General features: G+C 45.4%; 3 protein-coding genes across 4 annotated transcripts; all 3 read left to right on the plus strand.

The window, feature by feature from the left end:
• Positions 1–8,072: 8,072 nt before the first annotated feature.
• On the plus strand, positions 8,073–12,320 carry LOC101767209. 2 transcript variants are annotated; one of them, XM_004968028.3, is made up of 8 exons: positions 8,073–8,239; positions 8,386–8,696; positions 8,999–9,130; positions 9,463–9,546; positions 9,631–9,662; positions 9,804–9,887; positions 10,579–10,671; positions 11,986–12,320. In XM_004968028.3, the coding sequence occupies exons 2-8, from the start codon at positions 8,677–8,679 to the stop codon at positions 12,057–12,059; spliced, it is 519 nt and encodes a 172-aa protein (XP_004968085.1). In that variant the 5' UTR covers positions 8,073–8,239; positions 8,386–8,676; the 3' UTR covers positions 12,060–12,320. The 2 variants fall into 2 exon arrangements, with proteins under 2 accessions (XP_004968085.1, XP_022682307.1); XM_022826572.1 differs by lacking the exons at positions 8,073–8,239; positions 8,386–8,696; positions 10,579–10,671; positions 11,986–12,320 and having other exon boundaries at positions 8,769–9,130; positions 9,804–10,462.
• Positions 12,321–18,360: 6,040 nt separating this feature from the next.
• Positions 18,361–20,731, plus strand: LOC101766795 (multicopper oxidase LPR1 homolog 1). Its single transcript, XM_004968027.2, has 3 exons — positions 18,361–18,676; positions 18,793–20,256; positions 20,364–20,731. Exons 1-3 carry the CDS (start codon positions 18,434–18,436, stop codon positions 20,415–20,417), a joined length of 1,761 nt encoding a protein of 586 aa, XP_004968084.1. The 5' UTR covers positions 18,361–18,433; the 3' UTR covers positions 20,418–20,731.
• A 614-nt stretch (positions 20,732–21,345) lies between these two features.
• LOC101768699 (premnaspirodiene oxygenase) lies at positions 21,346–22,993 on the plus strand. The gene is made up of 3 exons (XM_022826620.1): positions 21,346–22,230; positions 22,379–22,635; positions 22,690–22,993. The coding sequence occupies exons 1-3, from the start codon at positions 21,346–21,348 to the stop codon at positions 22,991–22,993; spliced, it is 1,446 nt and encodes a 481-aa protein (XP_022682355.1).
• The last annotated feature ends 4,167 nt before the right edge of the window (positions 22,994–27,160 follow it).

The raw sequence follows: 27,160 nt of genomic DNA on the forward strand, positions 1-27,160 counted from the left end.
GAGTGGGTCACCATCACGCGCCTCTCGTAACCGATTTAAAAAATAAAAAAATAAAAAAAGGCACTAGCCGACCGCACGCCGCGTGGAGCTGCGCGCGCCCCCGCCGGCCGCTGCGCTCATGCATGCAAATTCACTACTCCTGCATGCGTGCTTTCACTTGCAACACTAATGCATGGGCAAACACTGCATTACTCTCTGCAGTCATGGATCGATCCAGGATTTCAATCATGAAGGCACTAACTTAATCAACGCAACCCGCCAAAATTCAAGCACAGTACACCATGCAAGCCAACTACGAAACAATGAACAAAATAATTACTTGAGGTATGAATCCTCCTAATAATCAAAGCGCCGGACGCTGCGCTCCGCCGCGCTCCCGCCGCGGGGCGCCGCGCTCCCCCGCGGTCGGCCGCTGGCCCCTTGCGCGGGGTGCCGAGCTCCCGCGCCGCTGGGAGCTGAGTTCCTGCGCCGCCGGGCCACGCGCCATCGTGTCCTGCTCCGACCGTCGAGCCCGCCGCCTCCGTGGAGAAAGAGATAAGGTGAGAGCAGGACCGGTCCTATTTGGAAGGTCCCGAGCGAAAGTAAAACTCGGATCCTTTAATATAAACATTATAATAAATATACTATAATAAATATATATGAAATGTTACTAATAAATACTTAAATGTATCGAAAACAATATTCATATGAAATTATTTATACATATTACCTTAAAAGTTTCTTCTAACATTCCTCGATGCAAAGTCGCTTATGATAGGGTTGATGTCAATCTCATCCAACAATTTCTTCTCGATGCATAATGTTGCCAAACCATTTAACCTCTCATAAGTCATTGTTGACCTCAAATAGTTCTTCAATAACTTCAACTTTGAAAAGCTTCTTTCAGCCGATGTGACAGTCACAATAAATAAGAGTTGGTAAGCAATGGAGATATTATGATAACAATTCGCATCTCTGATATGCTCGAAAATCTCCATAGCAGATATTACGCCATCTGGCAAAGTGAATTTCATAATCTTTAATTCATAAATAAGAACATATACCTCAACATCAGATGAATCATCAAAAGAAAAAGTTCCTGCAAATTTAGTGCAACATTCTTCAAGTTCATTATCATTTAATGACTAAGCATAAGGTTATCTTTTTCTGGACCCCCACCTTAATGCTATTTGAAATATAAGCATTGCTCTTACCCTAAGAATTGTGTTACCGTTACTGTGCTCCTGGGATTTGGGGGTCCCTGGTATTTGGGGCCGGGGCAGCCGCACACCCTGCCCCTAGGGCCGGCCCTGGGTGAGAGGGATGGATAAGGAGAGAGAGAGGGTGGAGGGAAGGGATAAGAGGAGAGGGAGTTGGTGAGAAAAGGTTCGGCTAATGGGAGGGCTCGGTTTTGGGGGCGGGGATTGCTGACGTAGTAGTGTGTGTTTTTTTCATAATCTTATAACAATTTTTTGAACCACTAAACAATTTTAAATAAAAAAGTTGTTAACTATAAAGTTTTAAATTTCATCTATATCTACAATTTTGATATAAACTTCATTTTTATCTGAAATCATATGAAAAAGTTATAATTTTTTTTTTGCACGAGACCATTTTCAGGGGCGGGTCAAGCCATCACCTGCGCCTAGAAATGATTTCAAGGAGCGGGTGACACCATCACCCACCCCTAGAAATTATTTCCAGGAGTGGGTGGCGCCCCTACAATTATTTTTCCATTTGTGTTTTTCTTTTAAAATAATTTTTTGGGCTATTAAATGATCTCAAATACAAAAGTTGTCAACTAGAAAGTTTCAAGTCTCGTTGAGATTTACAATTTTGATATAAAGTTTGTATTCATCCGAGATTACATGAAAAAGTTTGTATTAAAAAAAGATATCTATTAAACTTATTCACGTATAGTCACACTTGTACTCATACATTCACATATACTTATACATTAACATATACTCATGCATATACTCATTTATTTATATATACATGCCAACTTCAAAGTGTTAGGTCTCATCGAGCTCTTCAATTTTGATATAAAGCTTCTCTATAGTCGAAGTCATTTGAAAATTCAGAAAAGTCTATATTTCAAAATTAGAGAACTTATAATGATATTTTGAAGTATTAAATAATCTCAAATTGAAAAACTTGTCAACCCCAAAGTTTTTGGTCTCGTCTAGATCTACCACTTTGATATAGAGCTTTTTTACATCCGAGGTCATTTAAAAAACTTTAAAATTCAAGATTTCAAAATGAGAGAGCTTAGAATGACTTTTTGAACTACTAAACAATTTCAAATGAAAAATTTGTCAACTATAAAGTTTTAGATCTGATCTAAGTCTAAATTTTGATATAAAGTTTGTATTCATCAGAGATCGTATGAAAAAGTTTGTATTAAAAAAATATATCTTTTAAACGTAATCCTTCCAATCCTTAACATCAAATGAAAAACTTGTATGTTTGTGACCACACGCATATGCTCATTTATTTACTCATATATATTTAGATCTCATTAAGAGTTACCACTTTCATATAGAACTTCTTCTCTATATCCGAATTCATTTGAAAAATTCAAAAATTGTAGATTTCAAAACTAGAGAAATATAGTAACATTTTTAGTAGTAAACAATCTTAAATTGAAAACTTGTGGACTTCAAAGTTTTAGATCTCGAACTCTATAAGTTTTATGTAGAGCTTATCTATAGCCGAAGTCATTTGAAAATTCAAAAATTTTAGACTTCAAAACTAGAAAACGTGTAATAACATCTTGAAGTATAAACAATCTTAAATTGAAAACTTGTCAACTACAAAGTTTTAGATCTTGTTGAACTATACAATTTTGATATAAATGTTGTATTCATCCGAGACCATATGAAAAGCTACAAATTTATTTTGACGCTACCATTTCTAGGAGCGGGTCATGCCATCACCCACCCCTGGAAAAGGATTTCTAGGGGCGGGTCAGGGGCGACCCGCTCTTGGAAAAGGATTTGCAGGGGCAGGTCACAGGACGACCGACCCCTAGAAATGGTAGCGTCACCTGCCCTTGAAAAGAGCATTTCTGGGGACGGGTGACGGCGTGGTTGCCCCGTGGCCCGCCCCTGCAAATGCTTCTCTAGGGGCGGGCCAGATGGTACAGTAAACCTCTCGTTTTGTAGGTGTGGGTGGCAATTACAATTTTTTTTGTAGTAGTGGTTGATGCATACAGTTTGGCTGACAAGTGATCTAGCAGGATGTTTATGTACTCATCTAGGATGTAAGATGCAGCTCAACGAACGCAATAAGACACAGCCGTATATGATGGGACTGTCTATAGCTCACCCGGATGAAACAGAGGCTCCCCTCACTTGATTTTTTGAGCCATCCGATTTGCATCGGATGGCCGACGCTGCTTCTTCTACCTCGCAACCTCTTCTTCTACCTCCTGCCGCCCGCCACCCAGTTGGTCCCCTACTCGTCCGGTGCGGAGCTCCGGCGAGACCCTAGCCCAACCGCACCAGCCACCTCCCTACCCCTCCCCTCACCGCCTTCCACCACCGCCGCCGCCATCATGTTCCCCCCGCCCGGCACTGCCCAACCATCCTCCACCGCCGCCCGGCCGGTGGCGTCCCTGCCCCCGCCCCCCGCCTCACTGCCCCCGCGCCCGCCACCTACGCCGGGCCGGCCTGTCGCTGCCAGCCTTCCCTCTTAGGGCCGGCGGTGAGCACCCACCCCGGAAATCCCGAACTCCTAACCCCGGCGCTCCTAATCTCGCTGGAATTTGGCCAGAGTTGGAGAAGAAAGGGGGAATGGGGGTGAGGAAGGACTCTGCTTCACCCGGGTGAGATTTAGCTAGGCTGACAAGTGACAACAAAGAGGAAGGAGATGCAGTTCAAAAGCTGAGAAAAATACAACAGAAAGAGAGACGTGTAGGTAGTAGTAAGTATAACTAAATAACACTAACCCTTTAACTTGCTGCGTATTCTTACAGGTATAGTAGTATATATGTATAGCACAATCCTAGTACTAGTATAGAGCAAAAATCACATGACCCCGCCGGTAACTGAGCCAGAAACGTACGCATGTCCTCTCGCCAAGATGGCAAGATCGATCGATCTCCAGTAGTACCATCAGTACGTTGTCGGGACACAAATCTGACAGATACCATGAAACAGTACGCCCGAATCGGAAAGCGCCAGGATCAATGCAGAGTTCACAAGCACGTGGGGACCTGGGGTAACGACTAGCAGGCAGCTAGTTCGGCGCGACGCGCTCATCACTCGTCTTCTCCTCCTCCTGCTGGGGGTCGTCGTCGTCGTCGTCGGTGGCGGCGGCGGAGGCGGCGGCGGCGGCGGCTGCTGGTGGGGGCTGCTGCGGCCGCGGCGGGCGGTTGCGCCTCGGCAGGCGACGACGGATGGCCGGCGTGATCGCAGGGCAGTGGTCGTGCAGGTGCTCCACCATGCGGTTGTCCGGCGCGCTGAGGAACGTGAGCGGTTGGTGGCACACGAGGCAGCGGAAGTTGTGGTCGCGAATCAGCTCGCCGAACGCCGACGTCGTGTACAGGGGCTCCTTCGATATCACCATGGACGCCACCGCCTCAGGTCCCCTACAATTACACATTATTATGCCCGTGTGCATGCTATTGCTGTCAGTACAATGCAAGTTCAGACAGTTTCAGAAAAGAAAACGTCGCGTGCTATTAGAAGTTAGCACTAACCTGTCGAGTGTCGGGAAGTACACGCGCAGGTAATCCTGAATGTGGCGTGACGTCCTGTCCCTCTCACCAGGTAGCTCTAGCTCCCTACACCGGACAGAGAGAAGCATGCACACACTGAGCACAAGGTATCAAGCACAAATCATCACTGATCAGCACAAATTGTCAGCAGAGCAGGCACTTACAGCTGTGCAGCAGCCCCGTCATTGAAGATCATGTCCCGAAGCCGCGCCAGAAGAGTGTCCAGGTGATGTGTGCGGGGGGCGACGCGTGTCGGCTCGAAGATGCTCTCGTTGAAGTACTGCTGCGCCTCCTCCAATTTGCCGTCGCCCAGGAGCTCCAGCGCGTGTTGACCACGAGGCAGCACGAAGAGCTCCGGGTGAGCGCGCAGCATGTCGTCAGGGGACGGAGCGTCATCTCCATCCGGATAGGCCACGGCAGCCTGCGCCTCCTCGCGGTGGAAGGTGAGCGCCCTGCCCAGGTACTTTGCAACATCCAGCCAGTTCCCGGCGGCGAGGAGGGCCTCCAGGACGTGCGGCTTGTTCAGGGACCCCGTAAGCACGTGCACCCTGAATGAACCCATGGAGGTCAGCAAGCAGCTATTCAGCTAATAGCTAGAGTGGTAATCAACTCAACTCCAGTAGCAGATCAATGTCACAAAATTTGAATTTCTACAGCCACAGATTAAGTCGACTACACATGCAATTAAGCCGAGCCGGACTATTAGACGAGCAAGGTCGATCGAGATGAACAAATAGCATGGCCTGGCTGTTCAACAAGGAAGCTAACTCTAAGAAATCACACAAACCAACCTATACGGTCGACTAGTAGTAGTAATTCGCAAACAGCCAACCCAATCGATTGATAGATGGAACTAAGCACACTAGATGGATGCACACATATACTAGACGATATGGAGTTATGCTATTTGTAGTTGGCAACAAAAAATATCAATCCATGGATTAGGAGTTCAGAGTCCAATCAACTGGAGAAGAATCAGTCACTTCACAGTTCAAAGTTCAATCAACCAGAGAAAAATCAGTTACATCCAGTAGAAGAGAACAAGCCACGCGCACAAGCACATCCAGTAGGAGAACAAGCCACGCGCACAACATACTATATACCCAGATCTGCTAGTACTAGCGCAGGTACTCGTCAATCTAGGGTCTGGCGGCCGGGTCACTTGCTTCATTGCTTGGATGGATTCAAAATTATTCAACTAGAGCAGGCAGGCGAAGGAATCCAAACGCATGCATCGACGACGGCGCGGCAGGCAGCGGCTAGCAGAGGAAGCAAACCGGAAATGCAAGCAGCAGTTGCGTTTGCATGGGACGGGATGGGGGATGGGATGATGGCGATGGGCGCACGCACCTCACGTCGTCCTCCGTCAGCGCACCGGGAGGAGTCGGGGCAGGGGCGGCAGATTCGGCCGAGGACGCGTCGCTGTTGTCGTCTGCCATCGGGCGGCGGAGCAGACGCGGCGCACGGCGGCCGGCGAGAGATTGAGAGCTGGCTCGCCTTTTTGGGGAGAGAAAAAGCGGAAGAAGAATGAGAGAAAGAGAGAGACGACGAGGTTTTTATCTGCCGAAACGACACCGAGAGCAATGTCTTCACCGCCTTCTCCCCCCTCCCCTCCCTGCTCCTTGCATGAGTCCTCTGGATCAATACGGGTAACGACAAATAGCAACCAGGTGATTTCTCTCTGCCATGTGGGGGCGCTGTCTCCAGGTAAACTCTGTAAAGCAGGATAACTTGAAAAGCAAGAAAGACACATCCCTCCCCCCCCTCTCTCTTGCAATTAATTAATTTTTGGATCCCATTGCAAATCTCTAACATGTGTTACGTGCCTTAAATCCTATCACAGATCACTAATGACCGTAAAAGGAATACCGTCCTACAAATAATTGGATTTAACATTTTTCAAACAGATTATTAGTATAGATGTCAAACGACCTATAGGCCCTTTAATTACGTGCAAATTAGTTGCCCTAGTGGGCACAAATCGTTCGATTCTTGAGTCCAAGTCTCCACCTAATACGCATGCACTTTGTTATGGAAAACCAGCGCAATAGCGGCCAGTTAACTAGAGCAACCGTGAAATGGATAAAAGGTGGGAGGGAGAGGGGGATATTTCTACATGTCCCATAATCTAGCTCATGATTCGAGGGCTTAGCATAGTAAAGTACTTCTACCGTCCCAAATTACAATTTGTGAAGTACGTCCCAAAGTACAATTTGTTTTGCCTTTTTAAGATACATGACTTTTGTTATGTATTTAGACATAGTATATATCTAGGTGCATATGGGAAACTATGTACTTAGAAAAACTAAAACGAATAGTATTTCTAGATGTTAAAAATAACTAATGTTTGTTTGAACTTATTTTAAAATCTCTAACTGTATTTCCCTGTACTACTCATGACTCATAAGCTAGCTGGGTATAAGAAGGTAGAGAAAATATCAAAGTGGTGAGTTCACTCCTTGCCCACCGGTTAATACCATTGATGGAGATCGTTGTGGGTTGTGGCGGCTAGGATATGGTATGTAGTAGAAATTCGTGACAAAAGGGGTATACTAGCTTTAGCACAGGATATCGATGTCGCATGGCATTGCTAGTAATTCACCTACTTCCAAATTATAGACCATTTATTTTCTAAAAATTATAAAAAATTATAAGCCGTTTTGTTTTTATTGTGAATCAAACTTCTCTAATTTTAGTAATTTTTTTTTGAAAAATCCATAAAAAATATAAATTAAATTAGCTAACTAGATGGATGATGAAATATATTCCGAAAGTGCATTCATTTGATATTATATATGTGGATATGTGGATATTTTGGATTTTTCTAAAGGTTAGTTTTACTTAGGATAAAATTAAAACAATCTATAATTTGGAACTAAAAGAGTAGATTCAAGGCATGGCGTGAAAAAGACAATGTTGGTGTGTGGTGTGGCCAAGTGGAAAGAAACCTGATCAATTGTCCCAGAAACGTCGTATAGAGGAGGGTAGTAGAATCAGATCAAGATTATAACATGATTTGGAGAAGTAACACACGTCTGCATGATGTGACCATACTACATCTTATCTATATTTGATATAATTCTTTCTTATTTCTCCCGCAAAACAAAATTCTTTCTTATTTCCATCTAATGCATTGCAGCTTGTCAGTGCTTCAGATTAAACGGCTGACTTGGGAATGGGAACAATCATAAACACTAGAGAAAAAATGAGTTGCATTCACTCCTGGAGAAAAAAAAATAAACAAAAGAAACAAAGTTGGTTTCCTTCCTGACAAGAGATGAAAAAAGAAAATAAAAAAATGAAGGGACCCAAAGCGCGTCCCTGCCAAAAACATCTGAAGGAAGGAAGAAGGGGTGGTTCCTGCTTCGTACGGCGCCCAACCCACCCACCAGACCAGACCACCACCGCGTCGTGCGTGATGATGCGACGGTGCTCCGCCCAAGACTCGCGGGTGCTCCGTCTCCGCCTGTGCGCCCGGCGAGTGCTCCGCCCCCGCTCCGGGCGATTGCTCTCCGCCTTCCTCAAGCTCCGCCGCGAGTACGATCGCTCGCTCGCTCCCCCGAATTTCCGTCCCCAACCAAACCCTAGATGATTAGTTCCCCTGCATCGATTCCCTCCCTTCGTACTTGTTTTGATATCTGAATTGCATTCGCCGGATGCTTTGCTTGATCTGGGAATCGAAGGGTGGCGAAGCCGGTGGAGGTGTTCGACGCCGAGCAATTCGAGCGGATGCCGCGGTGGGGGCAGCCGGATGACGCCTACGCCTGCAGCGCTTCTTGCCCATCCCCGGGTCGGATTGGAGCGAGTTGTGCACCAAGCTCTTCACCCATGCCGGCGTCTTCAAGACTATCGCCAGGATCGTCGCCGGTGGTAAGGACGGCGACAAGATTGTGTCATTGTTGGCAGGACCAATAACCCACTACCGTCTCAAGAAACCCCCCAGTACAACTGGCCTGACCGAGTTGATTGCCGTAATGCATGCAGATCGCACCAGGTAATTACTACTTTAGTTAGGTTGGATGCTAATTTGCTTGCCCGTTTTATCGTGCATAATTAATTTACTGTATACATCTACATAGATCAGTCTGGTGGAGTGAGTTTTTTCTTTTCTTTTCGATAAGACGGCTGGAAACCATACAAGGGGTACACCTGACATCGCCACACAACTTCACTACAAAGACTGTGAAAGGCGAGATCCAACTAGCAAGCAAAATTTCCCTACTGCTTGCTAGCTAGCTCTAGCTGGTTGCAACTTGCAAGTAAATGATACTTCAGTGGCTGCCTCCTTGTTTGTAGGCGCTCCATGCTATGGCAGAAGTTCAAGCCGGAGGGAATACAAAGGATCATGGACTTGGTTGCTAGGTGCCCTGAACTGCAAGGCAAGGCGCCACTGCGATTCCCCCATGCAGTGGGATGTGGCCCAAACTGGTTCGTTCATCAGCTTCTTGATTTCTTCTCCCATATCATAATTCATTACTTAGCTAGCTTCTCCTACATCACCTCTTTATATGTACCCACTGTGCTGTGCTGTCCTAATTTCTTTTTTTTCCAATGCATTCTTGATGCGTTCTTACAGTACAACAACAACAACGTAGCCTTTCAGTCTGAAGCAAGTTGGGGTAGGCTAGAGTTGAAACCCAACAAGAGCCACAAACCAGGGTTCGGGCACATTAATAGCTGTTTTCCAAGCACTCCTATCCATGGCTAAATCTTTGGGTATCTTCATGCATTCTTATAGTAATTCTGCTAAATATAAGCAGGCTACCGGAACGCCCCAGACGTTGCAGGCGGACAACTAATCACACACCCGCAGATCTTCTCACTCGTGCATTTCTGCGTAAGAGGTATAATGCGCAAAGTGAAACATTCTGTTCATCCTGCTGTTTCTGTTTTCAAATTAATGGTTCAACCCGCATTACTTCATGCAGGCTACTTTCAATTCAGGGGAAAAAACATTCAGGTATGGCTTTCAGCTTCTATGAGAAATGCACAAATGAAAATATCCTTTTTCTATGTGTGACTTCACACAATCTGTGTAGTTCATCACTGCATGCAATACATGCTCAGTTTTACTTTCATGTTTTTATTTTTATGATCGCAGCACGTTCCAGAAATCCACCATCCCAATCTGCCACGCCATACATGAAAATGGTACAGATCACTCCACAGCCAGAACTTCTTGAAGGTAAATTTAGTTTACCCCTAGGTCCCCCACTTGTTTCTATATCATTTCTGCATTGTGATTCAGTAGGTAGTGAGCATTCAATGACACAGGTATTCAGGCTATGCTCTTTGTTAAGCGATAGGGTGAGTGCTAAACAGTACCTTTTTTCACTAGCTACTGGTAGATTTCACTGCTTGTTGAATTTGTACACTCTACCATTCTCTCACAGTAAACATACGTCATACGTGCATATTGGCTACTTGAATAGTTGTTTGCCAATAACCAGAGCCTCTGCAAGTTATTGATAGAAACCAAAGTTTGGGTCCTCCTACTGACTGACTATGTCTGTCAGATCTGCGATTTCTGTTACTACCTTTTTTCTTACTTTTCGTTTTGAATAAATACTAGCTTTTTCTTGTTGGTCACTTTTGGTAATACACAAATAGGAGGCATATCAACAATGTTATTTTGCCCATGCTTACTCCATGATGATCCTGCTTTTGACTCGTATCCTCTCTTTTGGGCAGAGTATCAAATTTCAGTGTCCTTTTGACATACACTTCTGTGATGCATATGCATCCGGCATCGTCATTAGCATTTGTCTCCTGACAGTATGTGTGTCTGTTGGGGGGGGGGGGGGGGGCTATTCTGTGTATTAGGGATACTTCGTAAGTACTAGTAATTATCTTTTTTGTTGCCAAACTACCTTTAGGTGTTTCCCATGCTCCTGCTGTGCGTCGTATACCACATATCATGACAGGTCCATCTAAAAATTCAGGCATCTTCCAATCAGCAACTGATGCAGGTGAGTTGACTGCAATATGTTTATTGTTTTCAACATGAACAAGTATGCCTGTGTCCCTGCTTTTGGTTGTTGCTAATAACATCATACATTACATTGAGTTAACAAGTTTTAATCATGGACAGTTAATCCCTGTGTCCTATTCTTATTTTTTGCTTGAGAAAATAAATGAGGAGCCATGTTCTTTGTAATCTCACTGTTTTGCCAGAGAGAACGAATCTGATACACTGTTTCTTAGAAACATTCTACATTGGAACCAATGTTGGTACATGATGAAAATATACTTGTATGCCATCTGGTTGTGTTAGACCGGTCTGAAATAAAATAACAGGATATAAGCTAGTTGCAGTCAATAGGTTAAGCACAACAGTTCATATGGAACATATGATGGACCTTTTTGCCATACCTCTGTGAAGATGTATTTTCAAGAGTTCTAGAATTATTTCAAGAAGCATGAATTAGTTCAATCGTTTAATTAGTGGATCTGGGTCATGCTTGACCCTGTTGGATATATCCTGTTCCTCAATCTAATCTATGCAAATATGATACAGTTGTACATATATTAGTGAAGTGCTGTTGTTTTGTGGTATGCACACAGGATAACTGTTGTGAAGGGATTAGAAAATTACTTAAACTAACAATTGTAGCATGGATTAGAATGGTGTGTCCATGGTCGTGCTTGCAAGCATGAGTGTGTGTGGTGGAAATTGGAAGCAAGGGTATACCAAACTGTGCTTCAAACAAAGAGTTGTGACTTGTGGGATCTGAGCATGTTTTCCTTAAATGTTCATGTGCAATCTCTTGCATGTTTTCAGTTGAGGGGAGCCGAGTTCGATATCGTGGACTGCCAAAGTTTAAAACTGTACCCATACTTTTGTTGATGACTAAGATCAAAGGTTTAAACTGTCAGTTATATGACGCAATGAAGTTCTATTGCTTCAAAAAAATACTAGGTGACAAGTCAATAGGTTTTCATATTACTACCCACGAGGTACAAATGAGAAGAAATGCAGTGATATGGAAGGTGCAAACTTCCAGGATTGCTAGTAACAAGTGCCACTGTTCTGTCCAGTTCCAGTTTTGAACAATTCTGAACAGCATTGGATTTGCGCATTGTGATGTTGCATCATCGATAATCATCAATTGGCAGGACGTGATTCCAAGAAGTTACTGATTATAAACTGTACCCGCTTTATGAGAAATTGGCCACCAGTTCTTGGCAATCTTTCTTGACACGTATATTCTTTTTGCATTAGTGCATTTGCCGTGGAACATGTTAAACTGATTGAGTTACAATTTCATCCTTCATGTTAACAGCAGCGAGTGGAAATCAGGGAGCCAATTCGACTGTTTCAGAGAAACAAGGCATCTCTCCACTGTACTCGATCTAAAGCTGCCATATGCTTGATGCTTGCCATGGCCGGAGGTTGCTGAATTGCATGTAATGGATATAGGAAGTCTGCGGGCAAAATAATTTTCTGTTTCCTTTTTCTGAGACTCTGGTTGTCTGGTTCTGTCGGAGTCAGAGATAGAACTGGTTGCAGCTCCTGTAGTGGTAAATTGCAAATATAATGGGGGAGTGTTGGAGGAAGATTTTGTCTTTCCCGGTCGTATGCATTGTTGCACCTGTTGTGTTCATGCGAGTATTTCATTGGGAAATCATATTGATGTTGCTATTGTGAGCAGGTTGTTACATATATGGTGTATGCAAGTGCTTTTCATTTATTCTTTTCAAATTCAATACTATATGCCAAAACATTCATACTCCATAACTCCAATGGCCCAAAGCTGGACTGTATTTTGATCCAGGGGTCCAAACAAAACTTGCTCCTCTCCCCTCCCTGTCTTTCCAGTTTTCTTCCCCCTCCTCTTTCCCGGTCGGCTTGCCTGAAATTGAGTTGGGGATGGCGGTGACGGTGTGTTTCCGCGGCGATCGTGCCGCCTTGACGGCCTTCGCCTCTGCCACGTTGTCTCCTTCCTCGGTTGTCATCGCCTCTACGACACCGGACACGCGCACGCCGTTTCCTCCTTGTTTGTGATCGAGCAATCCCAATCCCTCCTTGTTTGTGATCGAGCAATCCCAGTTCCCTCCACTGACGCAACAATTTGCAGCCTGGAGAGGCACACAGGCGCCTTCTTCGACGCGGCGCACTTCCGCCTCCACTGGGCCAACTCCGATTTACTTACTTCTCCACCTGGATGTAACTAGTAGCCGTACCACGAATTGCTCTTGTTCCCCTTTTCAATTCGGAACTAGGAGTGTGTTTGGTTGCATGCATCACATGATGCATGCATGGATGATCCTGAATGGTGGGTTCAACCAATTTGCTTGCAGTTCACTCCTATTAGTAGAATAATGTATTAAGTGGGATGGCTTCATCCTGGATGAGTTGATACAATTCAGCCAACCAAACAAAATGATACCATTTCATATATGAATCAAATGATACAACCAACCAAACACACCCTAGGTGTACTCCTCAATTTGCTTCTATTTACATGGAACAACTATTTTGACAAGAAAAATAAACCCTGTCTGGCTCCGAATTGAATATCAAGCAATGCAATGTGCAATTGCATATATCAAATCTTGATTGCGTGGCCTTCATACTTGCAGGCCTCCAGGCTCTATCATCACATCAAGCCCATGTCAGTGGATGTCATTTTAAACTTGGCTACCAAGTGTCCTGAGCTCAAAGCCAAGTCACAGTTACCACGCTACACCTCTGATCCTGCCGCCTACGCCCTGTTAGTGGTCTTGGAATATACCTTATCTTCACATATATGGTTCAAAGTGTTGATTTTAATTCTCACCCAACTTGTGCTTCATCATTCTCATTGTGTCTTTCTGATACCACTCAAGTTCCAACTGTGTGTTTTGTTACAAAGTTGCGGGGATGCAAGGTGGGTCAAAACTCAAAAGAGTAAAGCTGGCCGCATCCTAGCACATGTTGTCGCCCATTCATTCATGCAGAAGAGGTATTTAGCTCATACAAAAGCTATATTTGGATTTCCTTGGTCCTCGTACTCGTGCATTGAAGCTACTAGCTTTGTTCAAGCCTCATCTGGTCCTCCATGACATGAACTCTTCAGGCGTGTGCATGTGTAATGTTACATGCAGCACTGGTTTACAAAACAATTAACAGAATGCATCTTCTTATTATGCCTTTATTTTACAAATCATCCTTTAGTGATAGGAGTTACACCTATATAACCAGGAATTTCCTTATGCACAGTAATTCATTAATTATTAGACATTCTAGCTTTGTAGTTTGTAAATATGGCATTTGCATTTTGTTTTCTATAATTATATATGTTAGCTTGTGTGTTAACTGAAAGTGATTTACTAATAAACTGAAATCCAAGACCAAATATTACATCCAGCAATTTCACTCTATTTTCGAGTCATTGGTAGGTATATTTTTGCATTTCTTGAGAATGAATAACATGGCTGAGCTATTGACCTCAATTACTTCAACATCTCATGCTTAATATGCACAGGTAATCTGTTGCCTCTTTCTTTATTTGATTATCTTTGGCCACATATCTTGTATTATGAATCTTAATTGTGATTGTTGATTGATTTATGTCACTGTGTGTAATGATTAATGAATCCATGTGCTTTTAGTTCATACTTCACGTTATGCAAAGTTGCAAACCCTTTGATGCTCAAGAGCATCCCTTTGAGACATTATGCAGCCAAGGTAACTAGGCGTACCTCACACACTTGTTTCCTTTTCCTATGGAAACCTTAGTATAGACTCTCATGATAATTTTATCCTTGTTTACCCACCTCTACTGCTAGTGCGATCACAAATTTGAATCGGAACAGTTTAGGTGCATTACCTGTTGTCTCCTCATGCCTTTTTTCTTTTGTCTCATTATTCATGGATTTTATGCATATGAATCTCAGCCCCTGTTTTTCTTCTAGTTTAGAAGTGTCCTCTTTCGTTTATGACTGTAACACTATGCCCTTGCAGGTGTTCCAAGTGCTCCTGTCTTAGAGGCTGTGCTGCCTACTTCTCCTCGAGTCCAGGATCGGGTAAAATTCTTTTAATCTCGCCTGCTATTAACACCGGTAAAATATTTATCGTTTTTCCACAGAGAAAAGTCTTCATGTGTATTTTTTTTGGCCCCTGAAATGGCTCAATGTTTGATACTAGTTGCATCAAGGACACTCCTGTTATTTGTATCCATTAATTATTTGATGCTGCTGACCTAGTGATCACGAGTGTTCCCCATTGCAATTTATGCACTTAAAAGTTGTCTTGATCAGGTAAGAAGCATTCATGACCTTTTGATGCTCATTTTCCCGAAAGTTTTGAGCAAGCTTCTGATCCAAGAAAGGGTACAAAGAGGCTATGTACAACTGGAGAGTTTTCTAAAGTAAACCCTTTTGTGATACTGTGCTCAAGTGCATGTGCTATTGAGAAAACAGCGCATAGCAAATGGATAGGAATACAAGGTATTCTTCTGCTTTCCATACTTCTATGGATTCTGGAGTCCATGTGACTTAGTTCTGGACATGCTTGTAGGCATCCTGCCTTTTCTTAACCGATTGGTGCTTTTCTCATACACTCATATAAGATCTCATTTCTTGACTTGCCATTAGGCATCATTATTTGCAAGTGAAACTTTGGATACTATCCATTTGGATTAATGCTTTCTGATCTCATACAGGAAGTAGAGGAAGAAGTATTAGGGTTCACTGTTCACTGGAAACCTGAAGAGCCTTTTTGTAGCATCACAGGTAATGTAGATGGACTTGGTTCAGTACACTCCAATTCGCTGTGTCTATATAAATCACAGCAGAATTTTAGATTATAAAAAGTTTCGTTTCTTAGCAATCCGTCTACTGGTAGAGTACCCTGCATTTCTTCCATACATCACAACTGATTAATATAACCATTTCCTTGAACACACAGGAGAACTGCGCATCATTGCATTAAGAAAGTTAAGTAGTTTTGTTATCTTTCTGGTTAATACATTACATTCGTGCCCTTGAACATATTGACTACGGTAATAACTAGGGAAATAAACTGTCTTTCTATTGCTAGACCAGCCAGATCCTTGGCGCCTGCACGACTCTAAAGCTCCACTTACTCCTCGGTAACCCTTTGGATTTCACTCGTTGCATTGATCCATAGCAGCATGCGCCCAGGATAACCAGTGAGTTGAATCCTTTGCGTCTGAACCGATCATCAGTGCTTTCAGGGGAGACATCAGAGAGCCTGTAGTCAGTCAGTAATCGGTACCAAGCCTCCCTGGCGTAGATAACAGGATGTGAACAGGTGCTGTCTGTGTCTCGCCCTCCTGATCACACAGTGGCATCTCTGGGTCTGGGGATGAGACAGTCCACGCTTAGCTTTGGTCTGAAGAGTATAATTATCATCCATTCCACGTATAATTATCACGCCAGGGAAGCTTTATCTCTGCAGTCCAGCTATTTTTTTATTTGACTTTATTACTTTATATTGACTTTTTTTACGCTGACTCTGAATGAAAAATCGTGTTATCCCAGTTGAAGAGAGGATCGGATTGAATTGCAAAATTCAAACAGACCAGGGTTCGAGTCCTCGACTCGGTACTGGTGCTTGCATTTTTTTGGATTTATTTAAAATTTTTACTAGCGTTATTCTTTTAGTGGTGGGTGACGTGACTGTCGATAGCAAGACGCCAGTGGTGACTTCGTCAATCTCGAGAATTTACCGATTCAGTCTTTTAGAGGTACTCATAAAAGTAGGATTGCGCGTGAGTAGAAACAACCATACGTGCGTGTATGTGATAAGTTCGGTGACGACCGAATCGATGGGTTATCTGCTACGCATCATGCAACCCTGCCACCTGCTGTTGGCGTGGCGCGTTGCACGTTGCCGCCACACCTGGACGGCTAGCCTAGCGCTGCATCAACATTTCTCAGGCCAGCAGCTGCAAAGCAACGTCGTCCCGCACGCTTTCACAACAGCGGAACCACGCAAATTAAGCCGGGCATCATCCATCAACCGATCGATTTAATTGGGCCCCTGAAGTACGCCGTCGCCGCGCGCGCAAGCATTCGGCGCTCAAATAAGCATGCAGCTCATCGGCTTGTTGTTACGAACTGATCTTCTGATTAAATTAACAATAGTATCTTATTTACTTAAGGAAGAAGTGAGCGAGGTCAGCAGCTGAAGTACTAGCTGAAGCGTAAAGCTGCTACTCTCTCCATGAGATTCAAACCTACGATCTTAAGTCTTGCGCGAACCTTTCTTACCATCTCACCTACACAGCACATGTGATGGAGTTAGATATATTTTCCTTTTGAAGTAACTCATGAAGAGCCATTAGTACCGGATCACTACACCACCTAGTACTAAAGATGGTGTTATGACCCGGTACGAAAAGTCTCCATGACTCTAGTACCGGGTGATATTGTGACCTGGTGCTAAAAGGCCTCCAGGAATCGAAAATTTAGATCCGGTACTAATTCCGTGTGTTAGTACCGAAAAAAACCCTCCGATGTATATACGAATACGAACATGGAGTTCTTAATTACAAGCCATGGTTGACGATTGGCTAGATGCGTGGGTTAAGAACGCCGTTGCCAGACGAACAAGCAAGGAAATTATCTATTGACTCTCGTGCATGTACATGCATGATCCTACTAATTTGTTTATTCACAACTCCTACACTTGAGCGCTAAGGATTTCTGCACGCAATGTGTGCGAATAGGTGTGAATGCAAGGACGTAAAGTTTCCTCAATCTCGACTTAGAATAAAGTCATAGATATTGTGTTGACTACGAAGGGGTGCAAGTTTTAGTCATTTAGGTGATTGCGTCGACCAAAAACTAATAGAATAAACTAATTAAAATGGCATTCCACGTTTTCTCTTAATTCTCTTTTGCTTTCACCCAGTTTTCCTATCTTGACGAGGGTGTGCTGTCACCAAAACTTAGATTCTTGGGGTTGATTTTATTTGGTGTATTGGCACCAAACCTTGTGCAAATGCGCCGTGCGTGCGTACTTGGTGCTCGTTCGTCTTGCAATAGGAAAAAAAAATATTTCCTGAAAATTAGCACCTTCCATAGAAAAGCTACTTAATATATGATCTCAAAGAGAACTGAGCGTCTATTGTATCAGTTCATGTCCTACCATCATCACTTCAAAAGCTACCCAATTTCTGCTTGAACTGACGTGTTATAGAGATGGTGCGCTCGAGAGTGATTGAATCGATTGTTGTTGGCCCTTGTTTATTTGCTTTCCAGAGTAAGCCGTGCCGCCTCTAAGTGTAGTATAACTAGAAATGCTTGCTCCATTAGGGGGTCTTCATCATCCATGCATATGGTTTAGCAAATCCATCTGCCCATCACACTAGCTGTACGGCTCGAGCATGCGTGCCAACATCAACCTGTTGCATAATGCATACAAGTGCCACTAACTTAGTCACCGTAGTGGGAGCTCCACATCGCATGAACATTTGGAGTAGCTGACCATGATCTTGATCTGAAAAATGTATTGGTGCACGCACGCATGCATGCTCGCCAACATGTACCTGATGATCGCCGCTAGTGCTCCTCTCAAAAAGTTCTCCCCGACCACCGATCGGCGCCGCACGCAGAGATGGCCGCACTACCCGAGCTCCCAAATGATGAGCTCCACGCACTAGCCATCCTTGTGCGTCTTCCCATTTCCATGGCATCCTGATGCTATTTCAGTGTGCTCCTGTCTTGGTCTTGGCTCTTGCATGCAGAGGCAGCAAGCAACAGCTAGTCCGGCCGGTCGAAATGGTCCCCGTCAGAGCGGAGGTCGCTGCTCTTCTCCTCCTCCTCCTCGTCGCCGCCGTGGGCGTTGCCGCCGGGTTCAGGCCTGGGCCGCCGGTGTCGGAGGATACTCTTGAGAAGGTGGCCGCATCCCTGGAAATGTACGTCGACTTGCTTCCCCAGATGCCCAAGGTCCTCGGCTACTCGCTCAAGTACGGCCGCCCCGCGCCGACTCACCTCACCATCGGGATGTACCAGAAGAAATGGGTGCGTTAATTTCTTTTGATCCTGATTGAGATTTCGATTTGCACAAGTGATAAAGATGTGTTTGAAGCCTGTTCAAAATCAGCTGATATTTGTGTCCGTGTATGCATAAATCGCAGAAATTCCACCGCGACCTGCCGGTGACCACCGTGTTCGCGTTCGGCACGTCGGCGGAGAGCGCGACGTTCCCGGGGCCCACCATCGAGGCCCTGCAGGGGGTCCCGCTGTGGGTGACGTGGGAGAACCACCTCCCCGACCGCCACATCCTGCCGTGGGACCCCACCGTGCCCGTCGCCATCCCCCGCGCCGGCGGCGTGCCCACCGTCGTCCACCTCCACGGCGGCGTCCACCCGCCGCAGTCCGACGGCCACGCCAACGCCTGGTTCACCGCCGGGTTCCGCGAGAGGGGCCCCACGTGGACGACCCCCACGTACGCGTACCCGAACGCGCAGTCCCCCGGCGGCGTGCTGTGGTACCACGACCACGCGCTCGGCCTCACCCGCGCCAACCTCCTCGCCGGCCTCCTCGGCGCCTACGTCATCCGCAACCCGGCGGCGGAGGCGCCGCTCGGGCTCCCCTGCGGCGACGCGCTCGACCGGGTGCTCGTGCTCGCCGACCGCAGCTTCTACGCCGACGGCTCCCTCTACATGAACTGCACCGGCGACAACCCCGGCGTCCACCCGCAGTGGCAGCCCGAGTACTTCGGCGACGCCGTCACCGTCAACGGCAAGGCCTGGCCGTTCCTCCCCGTCGCGCGCCGCCGCTACCGCTTCCGCATCATCAACGCCAGCAACGCGCGCTTCTTCAACCTCTCGCTGTCCAACGGCCTCCCATTCCACGTCATCGGCTCCGACGCCAGCTACCTGCCCCGGCCGGTCGCCGTGACGCACCTCCTCGTCGCCGTGGCCGAGGCGTTCGACGTCGTCGTCGACTTCTCCGAGTCGTCCGAGGCGGAGCTCGAGGTCGTCAACACGGCGCCGTACCCGTACCCCGACGGCGACTCGCCGGACCACCTCACCGGCAAGGTGATGAAGTTCGTCGTCGCGCCGGCGAGGCTGTGGGACGACCACTCCAGGGTGCCGGCGCGGCTGCTGGATTACGTCAAGGTCGCCGAGGAAGAGGCGGCGCAGAGGCGATACATCGTGATGTACGAGTACGAGGACGAGGCGACGGGCAACCCGACACACCTGTACATCAACGGGAAGCGACCGGAGGACCCGGCGACGGAGACGCCGCGGGCCGGCACGACGGAGGTGTGGGAGGTGATCAACCTCACGGCGGACAACCACCCGCTGCACCTCCACCTGGCCACGTTCCAGGCCGTGCGCGTTCGCGGGCTCGTCGAGCTGGAGGAGTTCAAGCGCTGCATGGAGAGGCTCAACGACGCGGCCAGGTGCGGCGTGGCGCGGCACGCCGTCGGGGAGGAGGTGGCGGTGCCGGAGCACGAGAGGACGTGGAAGAACGTGGTGAAGCTCGCGCCGGGTTTCGTGACGACGGTGGTGGTGAAGTTCCTGATGGTCGACACCGGCAGGGCGTACCCGTTCGACGCCGCGGCCGAGCCAGGATACGTCTACCATTGCCACGTGCGTACCCTTAGTTGATTATTACAACTCTGCAAGACCTGCTTAGTTTGATTGTTTAGCTGCTGATGATTGTGAATGCTTGATTGTTTTATTGTTGTTATCTGCAGATTTTGGATCATGAGGACAACGCCATGATTCGGCCGCTGAAACTGATCAGATGATGTTCCGTCCACTAATTCTTGGGGCACATGATTTCATATATAGCAAGTAGCTCCTCATTTCAAGAAAAGAAATAATGTGGTAGGCCAAACAGGGCCTTAAACCACCAAGTGTAAATGGGTTCAGTGACTTCAGTCACCAACGAAGAAATAGGCTGCAAGCCAATAGACAACAGAGATATATGTAACATATGTTTTTTATACAAATGCCAGCAAATTAAACATTTGTTGTTATATGTTATGTATACTGCCATGTCATGTAACGCACTGTAAATGCAAGTGTTGCTCTTGCTTCTAGAAGGGACTATTGACTAGTAGTACATGTCAAAAACTTTATAGGAAAGAAAAGAAAATGCTCTGTTGTCGCCTCCACCTTCACAGCCAGCAGTGGTGGACGACGACATGGCAAAGAGGATGGCCATGACATCTGCAGCTTCCCTATGTAGCGATCAGTGCTCCAGAAAGTCCAGTTCCCCAGCGTCGTTTTGCATGACAGCATCCCCCAGCATACTATGTCTTCTTGCACAAAAAGATTAAGAGCCGTCTGAATCTGTCGACCTGATCGTGGCATGCATGGTTGCATTCATTGAGCAACACTACATAGCAGATCAATTTCCAAGCTAGCTTACTGAAGTTGCGTGAGACCATCGACGAGATGTACATGTACTTGATCAAGTCCCTCGACAAATCACAATTCACAAGGATGCAAGCAAAGGTTCTTAACCAGGCATCGAGCTGTGATCAGTGACTGCACACCAGAGTGTGATGACGCACTCCACGATGACACATGCACGGCTGCAGCGCCAATGTGAATGGGAAAATATGCTTTTGTCTGATGCACGAATGACCTGCAAATCTCTATATATATACTAACACCTCAGTAGGCCATCACAAAAACAAGAACAACATAAAGCACCTGATCTACCTGTCCATGGCTCTCCTGTCAATGGAGCAAGCAACGTGCCTCCTCTACCTGTCCATGGCTCTCGTCTTCCCATTCCTACTTCTTAAGCAGCTCAGGCGTCGTGGTCGCGGTGGCGTTAGGCTGCCACCAGGCCCGTGGCGGCTGCCGGTGATCGGCAGCCTGCACCACCTCATCGGCAAGCCGCTCGTCCACCGCGCCCTGGCCGACCTCGCCCGCAGCCTGGACGCGCCGCTCATGTACCTCGAGCTCGGCGAGGTCCCCGTCGTGGTCGCCTCGTCCCCAATCGCCGCCGGCGAGATCATGCGGGCGCACGACGCCACCTTCGCGTCGCGGCCGGCGTGGAACACGACCGTCAGGATGGCGAACGCCGACGGGTACGGGCTGTGGTTAGCGCCATACGGCGACCTGTGGCGGCAGCTCCGGAGGATCAGAGTCTCGGAGCTGCTCGGCGCCCGGCGCGTCCAGTCGTTCCGCCGCGTCCGGGAGGAGGAGGCGGCCCGCCTCGCCGCCGCCGTCGCGGCGACCCCGCCGGGAGAGCCGGTGAACGTGGGCGAGCGCGTCGCCGCGGTGATCGCCGACTCGACGGTGCGCGCCATGATCGGGGACAGGTTTGAGAGGCGGGAGAAGTTCTTCGAGGCGGTCGAGGAGCTGAACAAGCTCACCGCGGGGTTCAGCCTCGGCGAAGTGTTCCCGTCCTCGTGGTTTGTGAGCTTCATTGGCGGCGGCGTAGCACGGCGAGCGTATGCGAGCCACCTCAAGACCTTCGAGCTCATCGAACATGCCATCAGACAACACGAGGAGCGGAGGGCCGCAATCGTCCTCCTGAGAATACAGAGGGAAGGTGGCCTCAGTGTTCCTCTCACCATGGGAAGCATCAAATCACTTATCTTTGTAAGTGCAGACTGTGCAGTTGCTAGATTCAAGATTGCAGCTGCTTAGTACTGTGTTTTCCTTTCAGTTTCATCCTTTTCTTTATATCAATATAATGTTTCTATTATTTTTGTACCTGGTCTGAATTAAAATCTCTCAATGCAAGTAGGATCTATTCGGCGCGGGAAGTGAGACATCAGCAACTACCCTGCAATGGGCCATGTCGGAGCTCATGAGAAACCCAAAGACGATGAAGAGAGCACAAGCCGAATTGCGCAGCGTTCTTAATGGAAAGCCAAAAGTCACCGAGGACGATTTGACACCAATAAAGTACCTGAAGCTTGTTAGCAAAGAGACATTGAGGTTGCATCCATCTGCACCACTTCTTGTCCCAATAGAGTCCAGGGAGTCGTGCAAGATCCTTGGGTATGACGTGCCAAAGGGAACAACAATGTTTGCGAACGCATGGGCACTTGGCAGAGATCCTAAACATTGGAAAGATCCTGAAGAGTTCAAGCCCGAGAGGTTCGAGGATAGTACAATTGATTTTAACGGCACAAACTTTGAGTACATACCATTCGGTTCGGGCCGAAGAATATGCCCCGACATACTATTCGCGCACTCAAACATGGAACTTACACTCGCCGCACTCCTTTACCACTTCGATTGGACTCTTACAATCGGGGTGAAGCTGTCTGAGCTTGATATGACAGAGGAAATGGGCCTCAGTGTTCGAAGGAAGAATGATCTGCACTTGCATTCTGTTGTCTTTAATTATCAGTGATTGTGAATTCCTATGCAGTTATACATGTTCTATACAATAATGATTCTACCAATAAAAGCTGATGCATATGATTTATAGCTTTAACTCTTACAGAAGAAAACACATATTACCTTCACTTTGGTGTGTCAATGTAATCTAGATGTGCTAGGAGCAAGAGAAAATATCATAGTATACCTAGCATCGAATTGAATTGCCATAACTTTCATTTGAATTGACAACATTTATGGTTTACGTGATTTTCCATAGCCATAGCTTTTGTTTTCCTTATCAAGCTACACATAAAGCCTCGACCACTTTCTTAAGTTTGAGCAACACTACATATGATTTAAAGCCCCTCACTACACATGATTTACACATATGCTATAATGATTACATGTAAAGACAACGTGAGTGCAACACTGATCTTTATAAGGACCACTTTCTCGAGTTTGAGCATAAGCTAATCATGGGAGGGTGATATTGAAGCTTGCTATGCACATATTTTGCTACAAATTTTAGTGAAAATTCATTTCATAATCATATATTATACACCACTTGGCATCTAACATTAGCCTCAAATTTCTATATGTCGTTTATTTTGAAGCATATTGCATATTGATAAGAAATGCTGACATATATGGGCAATCCCTAACAAGACACATTTAGGAACAAACTTCTAGAATGAGAAGGTGGATGCGAGAAGAAAAATAGGCCTCGAGGGAGGGTTCAAAAGCCTGTCCTGGACTCCGGTGCCCTTAGCTGATAGGCCCAGTGGAATTCAAGGCCGATACAAGCCGGTGATACTAGAAGCTTCCTTGAGGATGAAGACATTGAATTGGAGCCTTGCAAAAGATGCAAAAGAATATTCAAACAAGGAAGCTAGGAATGCGTGTACATGAAATGATCTTGGTTCAACCTTTGAAGGACACTCCTGAGGATATTTGCAAGGATGAACCCACTTGAAAGCCACGGGCTTCCCTCTAGAAGATTCCACAATTGAGATTTTAGAAAATTGAACACATATGAAAGAAATTACCTTAGGCTGATCGGCTCAACCATAATTTTGAGTCGATTAATCCTGATTTAACATCACCAAGTTATAGTAGACTATAAATATGACCCACGACCAAGAATGCAGCATTAAACAGGAAGAGTTTGGGACACGGATATATTCAACTTGTGATCACGTTCCTCAAGGGAGAGCCACCAAAACATATTAACGTAGTTCATGCATATATAGGGTAGCCATGGTTGAAGAAGCCGCAATTGATCCTCACCATCAAAGTACACTACAGTGATGTACTTGACTTGTATGAAAGATTTGTCCATATCCTTTTATATGCCTTATATATATCTTGGTCATGTTATTGTTTAGTAGTGTAAGCAATTGTTAGGCTATATAGCATGTATTGCATGATCGTTCTTGACAGATAACTAGATGTGGTAAACATTGCTACTTAGCATTGTCTATGTGTTCCCTACAAACAAAAATACTGATAGGGGTTGCCTGTAAGGCAGGACTTGATTCTGCTTCCCCTCTTTTTTTTTAAGAATACCGAGTGACTTGGTTCTACTTCCCTCTTTTTTTAAGAATACCGAGTTGGGTTCTTCTCCTACCAATATCGAATTGAACATATTCAACAAGATCTTCTTCGTGGAAACCCGCTCGATTTAGATACAGATTTTATGAAACCATGTGCTATGGCTCGAATCCATAGTCAATCATATTTTCGATAGGACCGGTTGATAATTGAATCCAATTTTTCCTATTATTTGACTGTCCATAATAGTGCGGAAAGAAAGCCTGGAGGAAGAGTTGCCTTGGATTTCTCGCCCCTTTGCCTTAGGATTTGTTAATTCTCTTTCTCGATGGGACGGGGAAGGGATAGTCGAGAGATGAATTGAGGAGGATGGTAGTTTAAAGACATTTGAGATATGAATATTGATGATATGGTCTATTATGCTATAAATTTTATTTACACAGATTCATATAAGAAAAAACACTAGGAAGATCCAGCTAAAACCCTACTCTATAATTTATCCTAATATGCTCTTTAGTCTATATACTTCTTATTTATATGCAATAGTATTTCACACTATGGTTGATCCGCTTGGTTAGATATAAAATCATATATCTGTTCAACTATTGATTCTTGTGGATTCAATATAAACATGGGAATACTTTGAGGGAAAGCTAGCTTTGTTGATCATATCAAAAGAGGAAGGTTCCAGTGCTCCAGACCATTAGGATGCTCCCGTGCACTGGGGTAGTTGCACCCCTTGGATGCATATTGAACGTTTTAGATGAGTTATTGTTGTACTGCGCTAGCAGCGGCTAAAATGCAAGATGTGCATAAGGGTCACATTATTAGTGCATCTACACCTTCCCGGTGCATCCCGCGGATGCAATTGGCTCCGGCTAGGTCCATGGGTGCACTTGATGGATCGGGAGCACTAAAATCTCTTCCTCTCTCAAATATTAAGTGATTTTGTGTGCTCCTTCCTAAATTTGTGTACCACTTGTTTTTAAGAACTTTAGATTTAGATTTTAGACCGTGTTTGCTATGAGTTTTTTTCTAAGAAGTTATATTAATTATCATTTAAATCAACAATAACATTCTCTCAACCTAATATTAGTTGACTTTTCAAATGATGATAATTAGCCTTTTCGGTTGGAAGTTTTCTTCTATATAGAGAAACGCCCCCGCATGCTAACTAACCGGTAAACCGAATATGTTGTGTGTGCTTGTCCACAGGCTCGCCTAAAGTAGTGGGGTGGGTGCTTGAGCCAAAAATTGAAAGGTGGTGTATGGAGCACAAAATATCTAAATATGGATTAAAAAAATAAGGTTCTTGGGTATGTACTATCTGTGACCTCACTAAAAAATTCCTACCGAAGGACTAATGCATGCATGCGCATTTTTTAGTCGGGTTCATGTGTATGTACTGTATGTAACTGTGAATGCGCTAAAGAATGAGAAAACATCATATGTCTAGCATGCCACGCAAAATTAGAGGACCCATGGTAAAAAAATCCAAAAAATCTTACAGTAGTACAATATTTGTTAAGAGATGAATGTGACTTATTTCTAGTGAAAAAGTCCCTTATTTACCTACTTAACTCAAGAACTTGGTTTGGGTCTTATGACCCACTAATTTTTCGTCACCATATCACTTGCATCGAACTTCGAAGGCAGTTTTCAGGTTGTATTACACGGTGGCAACCATGCCAGAGCGTGTTGACGATAGTTAGCATGCTAATTTGTGAACTGCAAGCGCACGGATCATCGTACCTTTTCCCTTAGAGTATTCCATCTAAGGTTTATCAATCCGTGGATCGGCAGCGAACTGGCTAAAGTTTTCTATCTATTCTAACGGATCTATCTTAACATGAAGCATAGATCACATATGAAGGCAAACTTGTTGTAAAGATTGATATCATGAATAAGGGTAGATCACATCCACAGATATATATGATATAATACCACTAAGGGTAGCAAGAGCCTATCATTTTCTAGTTGTAGTTCCAGCCAACGAGCAAGTATATCATGCATCTTATCTAAAGCAATCTTTAAACTACTAGCTCCAGTCAACCTCCCTAAAACTCCCACCTTACACGAAAGCAAACCCCGTCACGATCCCCCCTATCGGCGCAGGCAGTTTAAGGGCACGAACACAGATGAACATGTCTAGCTATCAAGAAGGGTCAACATACTAGATCTAATCACCATTATTACATAAAGCATTCTATATAGTCTAATCGCAAATTAGACTAAGGAACAAGCATATTTATGATAAGTAGAAAGCATAAAAGGAGGCATTAAGTCACTAACAGATCGGATGACAAGAACATTTCTCACATAATAGATGTATTTAGATCATCACCTCCGAGTACATACCATTGATGATCACAACTAGCTCCTAAACTCCATCATGGCACAAACCACGCAAGGAGGCCATGGCAGCTTGGGGCGGCCTAAACCATCTCCTAGACAACGCCGAAGACTTGCGGCGGCCGTCAGCTCCATCTAGTGATAGCCCTAGGTTTCGTCGAGTTTTGGTGGATGGATTCTATGTGTCGATGAAAATTGGGTATATTTATAGTCCAGAGGTGCCGTGGGGTGAAGGGCACATCGATCGGAGCCAGAAACGGGCTAGGCCGATCAGCCTGGGCCCGCTGGGCCGATC

The sequence above is a fragment of the Setaria italica genome, chromosome V, assembly GCF_000263155.2.
Source record: "Setaria italica strain Yugu1 chromosome V, Setaria_italica_v2.0, whole genome shotgun sequence".
Lineage (NCBI taxonomy): Eukaryota > Viridiplantae > Streptophyta > Magnoliopsida > Poales > Poaceae > Setaria > Setaria italica.

What these genes read in the sequence shown, in the direction of transcription:
- LOC101767209 (XM_022826572.1), top strand. Translation starts at nt 9,006, where the DNA reads ATGCTATGGCAGAAGTTCAAGCCGGAGGGAATACAAAGGATCATGGAC. An exon ending in GTGGGATGTGGCCCAAACTG is followed by an intron (nt 9,131 to 9,462) that starts GTTCGTTCATCA and finishes AAATATAAGCAG; the next exon opens with GCTACCGGAACGCCCCAGAC. An exon ending in TCAGGGGAAAAAACATTCAG is followed by an intron (nt 9,663 to 9,803) that starts GTATGGCTTTCA and finishes TTATGATCGCAG; the next exon opens with CACGTTCCAGAAATCCACCA.
- LOC101766795 (XM_004968027.2), top strand. Translation starts at nt 18,434, where the DNA reads ATGGTCCCCGTCAGAGCGGAGGTCGCTGCTCTTCTCCTCCTCCTCCTC. An exon ending in GGATGTACCAGAAGAAATGG is followed by an intron (nt 18,677 to 18,792) that starts GTGCGTTAATTT and finishes CATAAATCGCAG; the next exon opens with AAATTCCACCGCGACCTGCC. An exon ending in GATACGTCTACCATTGCCAC is followed by an intron (nt 20,257 to 20,363) that starts GTGCGTACCCTT and finishes TGTTATCTGCAG; the next exon opens with ATTTTGGATCATGAGGACAA.
- LOC101768699 (XM_022826620.1), top strand. Translation starts at nt 21,346, where the DNA reads ATGGCTCTCCTGTCAATGGAGCAAGCAACGTGCCTCCTCTACCTGTCC. An exon ending in GCATCAAATCACTTATCTTT is followed by an intron (nt 22,231 to 22,378) that starts GTAAGTGCAGAC and finishes CAATGCAAGTAG; the next exon opens with GATCTATTCGGCGCGGGAAG. An exon ending in GAGTCGTGCAAGATCCTTGG is followed by an intron (nt 22,636 to 22,689) that starts GTATGACGTGCC and finishes GGCACTTGGCAG; the next exon opens with AGATCCTAAACATTGGAAAG.